The sequence below is a fragment of the Arachis ipaensis genome, chromosome B08 (genome assembly GCF_000816755.2).
Source record: "Arachis ipaensis cultivar K30076 chromosome B08, Araip1.1, whole genome shotgun sequence".
NCBI lineage: Eukaryota > Viridiplantae > Streptophyta > Magnoliopsida > Fabales > Fabaceae > Arachis > Arachis ipaensis.
In genome coordinates this window covers 120,982,843-120,984,688 of record NC_029792.2, presented here as the reverse complement: position 1 = coordinate 120,984,688, position 1,846 = coordinate 120,982,843, and the positions used below count along the sequence as shown (strand labels likewise).

The following is a 1,846-nucleotide window of genomic DNA, read 5'->3' as shown; positions in this document are numbered from 1 at the left end:
CTTAATTATTACAAAATTAAAAATAGGTAGAAATCTAATTAAAAAAATATATAAAAATCTAATTAAAAATTTGGTGAAACTATAAAGATCAACAGAATAATTAAATCATATGTTAATTACCTTTTCCCAATTGTGTGCGAAGAATATGAAAACTGCACTCCCCAACTCAACTATGACAAGTAGAGCCAAGAACTCACAATACTACATAAAAATGTATTAATTAAGGAGCGACTATAAAGCAAATAAATATTTCATTAATGGAAAAAATGTTAAGAAAATTCATAACAAGAAAACAAAATTGACTCATTTAAATGACTAAATCTCCATTTTAATTCCTGAGATTCACGCGATTATTTAATTTGATCTTCAAAATTTAAAATTATCTATATTAGTCTGCTAGATTTAAGTTCGGGTACCAATATAGTCTCTCAATTAAGTCCGGGTATCAATATAGTCTCTCAACTCTTTTCGGTGATGATTAGGCAAACAAAATACTGAGATAACACCCTTCTTACCACACTGGATGATGAGTAAACGACGTCGTTTATCTTTGACACCCAAACAAGTCAGAAATGAAAAATAGTGGAGGTAGAGAAGAAGAAGAATACTTTATTTTGGGTTTCTATCGTTTCTTCTCCCTTCATATACAAATTGACGACATTTCTGACTTGTTTGAATGCCAAGGGTAAACGGCGTCGTTTACTCATCATCCAGCGTAGGGAGGGTGTCATTTTAGCATCCTGTTTGTCTAATCATCGCCGAAAAAGGTCGAGGGACCACATTAGTGCCCGGATTTGAATCTGAAGGACCAGTATAAATAATTTTAAATTTCGAGAATCAAAATGGATAATCGCGTGATAAAGAATTCAATTTTCGAATGGATTCCTACCTATGCCTAGATCTCGGATAAATGGAAATTTTATTGACAAGACCTTTTCTATTGTAGCCAATATCTTATTACGAATAATTCCGACAACCTCGGGAGAAAAGGAGGCATTTACTTATTACAGAGATGGTGCGATTATGCGACTGGAAATTGATCCCTATGATCGAAGTTATATACTTTATAACATAGGCCTTATTCACACAAGTAACGGAGAACATACAAAAGCTTTAGAATATTATTTTCGGGCACTCGAATGAAATCCGTTTTTACCCCAAGCTTTTAACAAAATGGAGATTTAGTCCATTTAAATTAAAAATTAAATTTCACATGATAATTAATCATGAAAAAACAAACATACAATAAACAAATAGAATTCAAGGAATAATTGAATTTAAAATTACAAGTTTGTATTCTTTATAGTTAAATCTGATCAGAAATTAAATTGGATGGTAATAATAATGAATGGATGATGAATTGTGCACTCTGATCTTTGTACTTTTAAGATTATCTTAATCCTGAATTTTAGGATACAAAAAGTAAACAACTGGGGGTTCTTGATGCTATTCCAACAAATCCACTACAAGAGATAATGAGGAGTATTCCACCAATTACGATTAGGAGGTAGATAAACCTGAAATAAAAAAAAATAAAAAAGAAAAGAAAAGAACAACCACATAGTGACATAGCTAGTGAACAAATACCAAACTTTAATATTTAAATTTAATTTTAATAGATTTAGACCAAGTCATTCAATATCCAATGTATTTTTTAGATTATCATTTACACAGTAAATAATTTGCTGACTTCTCAAATTATCCTTACAATTGATTTTTTTTTTCTACCACCGTAAAATATAAATATGAAGGATAATTTAGTAAAATCACACAAGAGTAACATTATGAAATTTGAGAATGACAAAATCACTCCTCTAAATATAATAATCCAATAAAAAAACACTAG

At 30.0% G+C, this 1,846-nt stretch overlaps 1 protein-coding gene across 1 annotated transcript in view; it reads right to left on the bottom strand.

The window, feature by feature from the left end:
- Positions 1-1,846, bottom strand: part of LOC107611485 (tobamovirus multiplication protein 2A-like) — a 6,591-nt gene that overhangs the window by 1,830 nt on the left and 2,915 nt on the right. Inside the window, exons 3-4 of the mRNA XM_016313404.1 lie at positions 1,418-1,517; positions 121-201 (exon numbers count right to left, since the gene is read on the bottom strand). Of these exons, the coding sequence (XP_016168890.1) occupies positions 121-201; positions 1,418-1,517 (181 nt within the window). The remainder of the gene's footprint in view (positions 1-120; positions 202-1,417; positions 1,518-1,846) is intronic.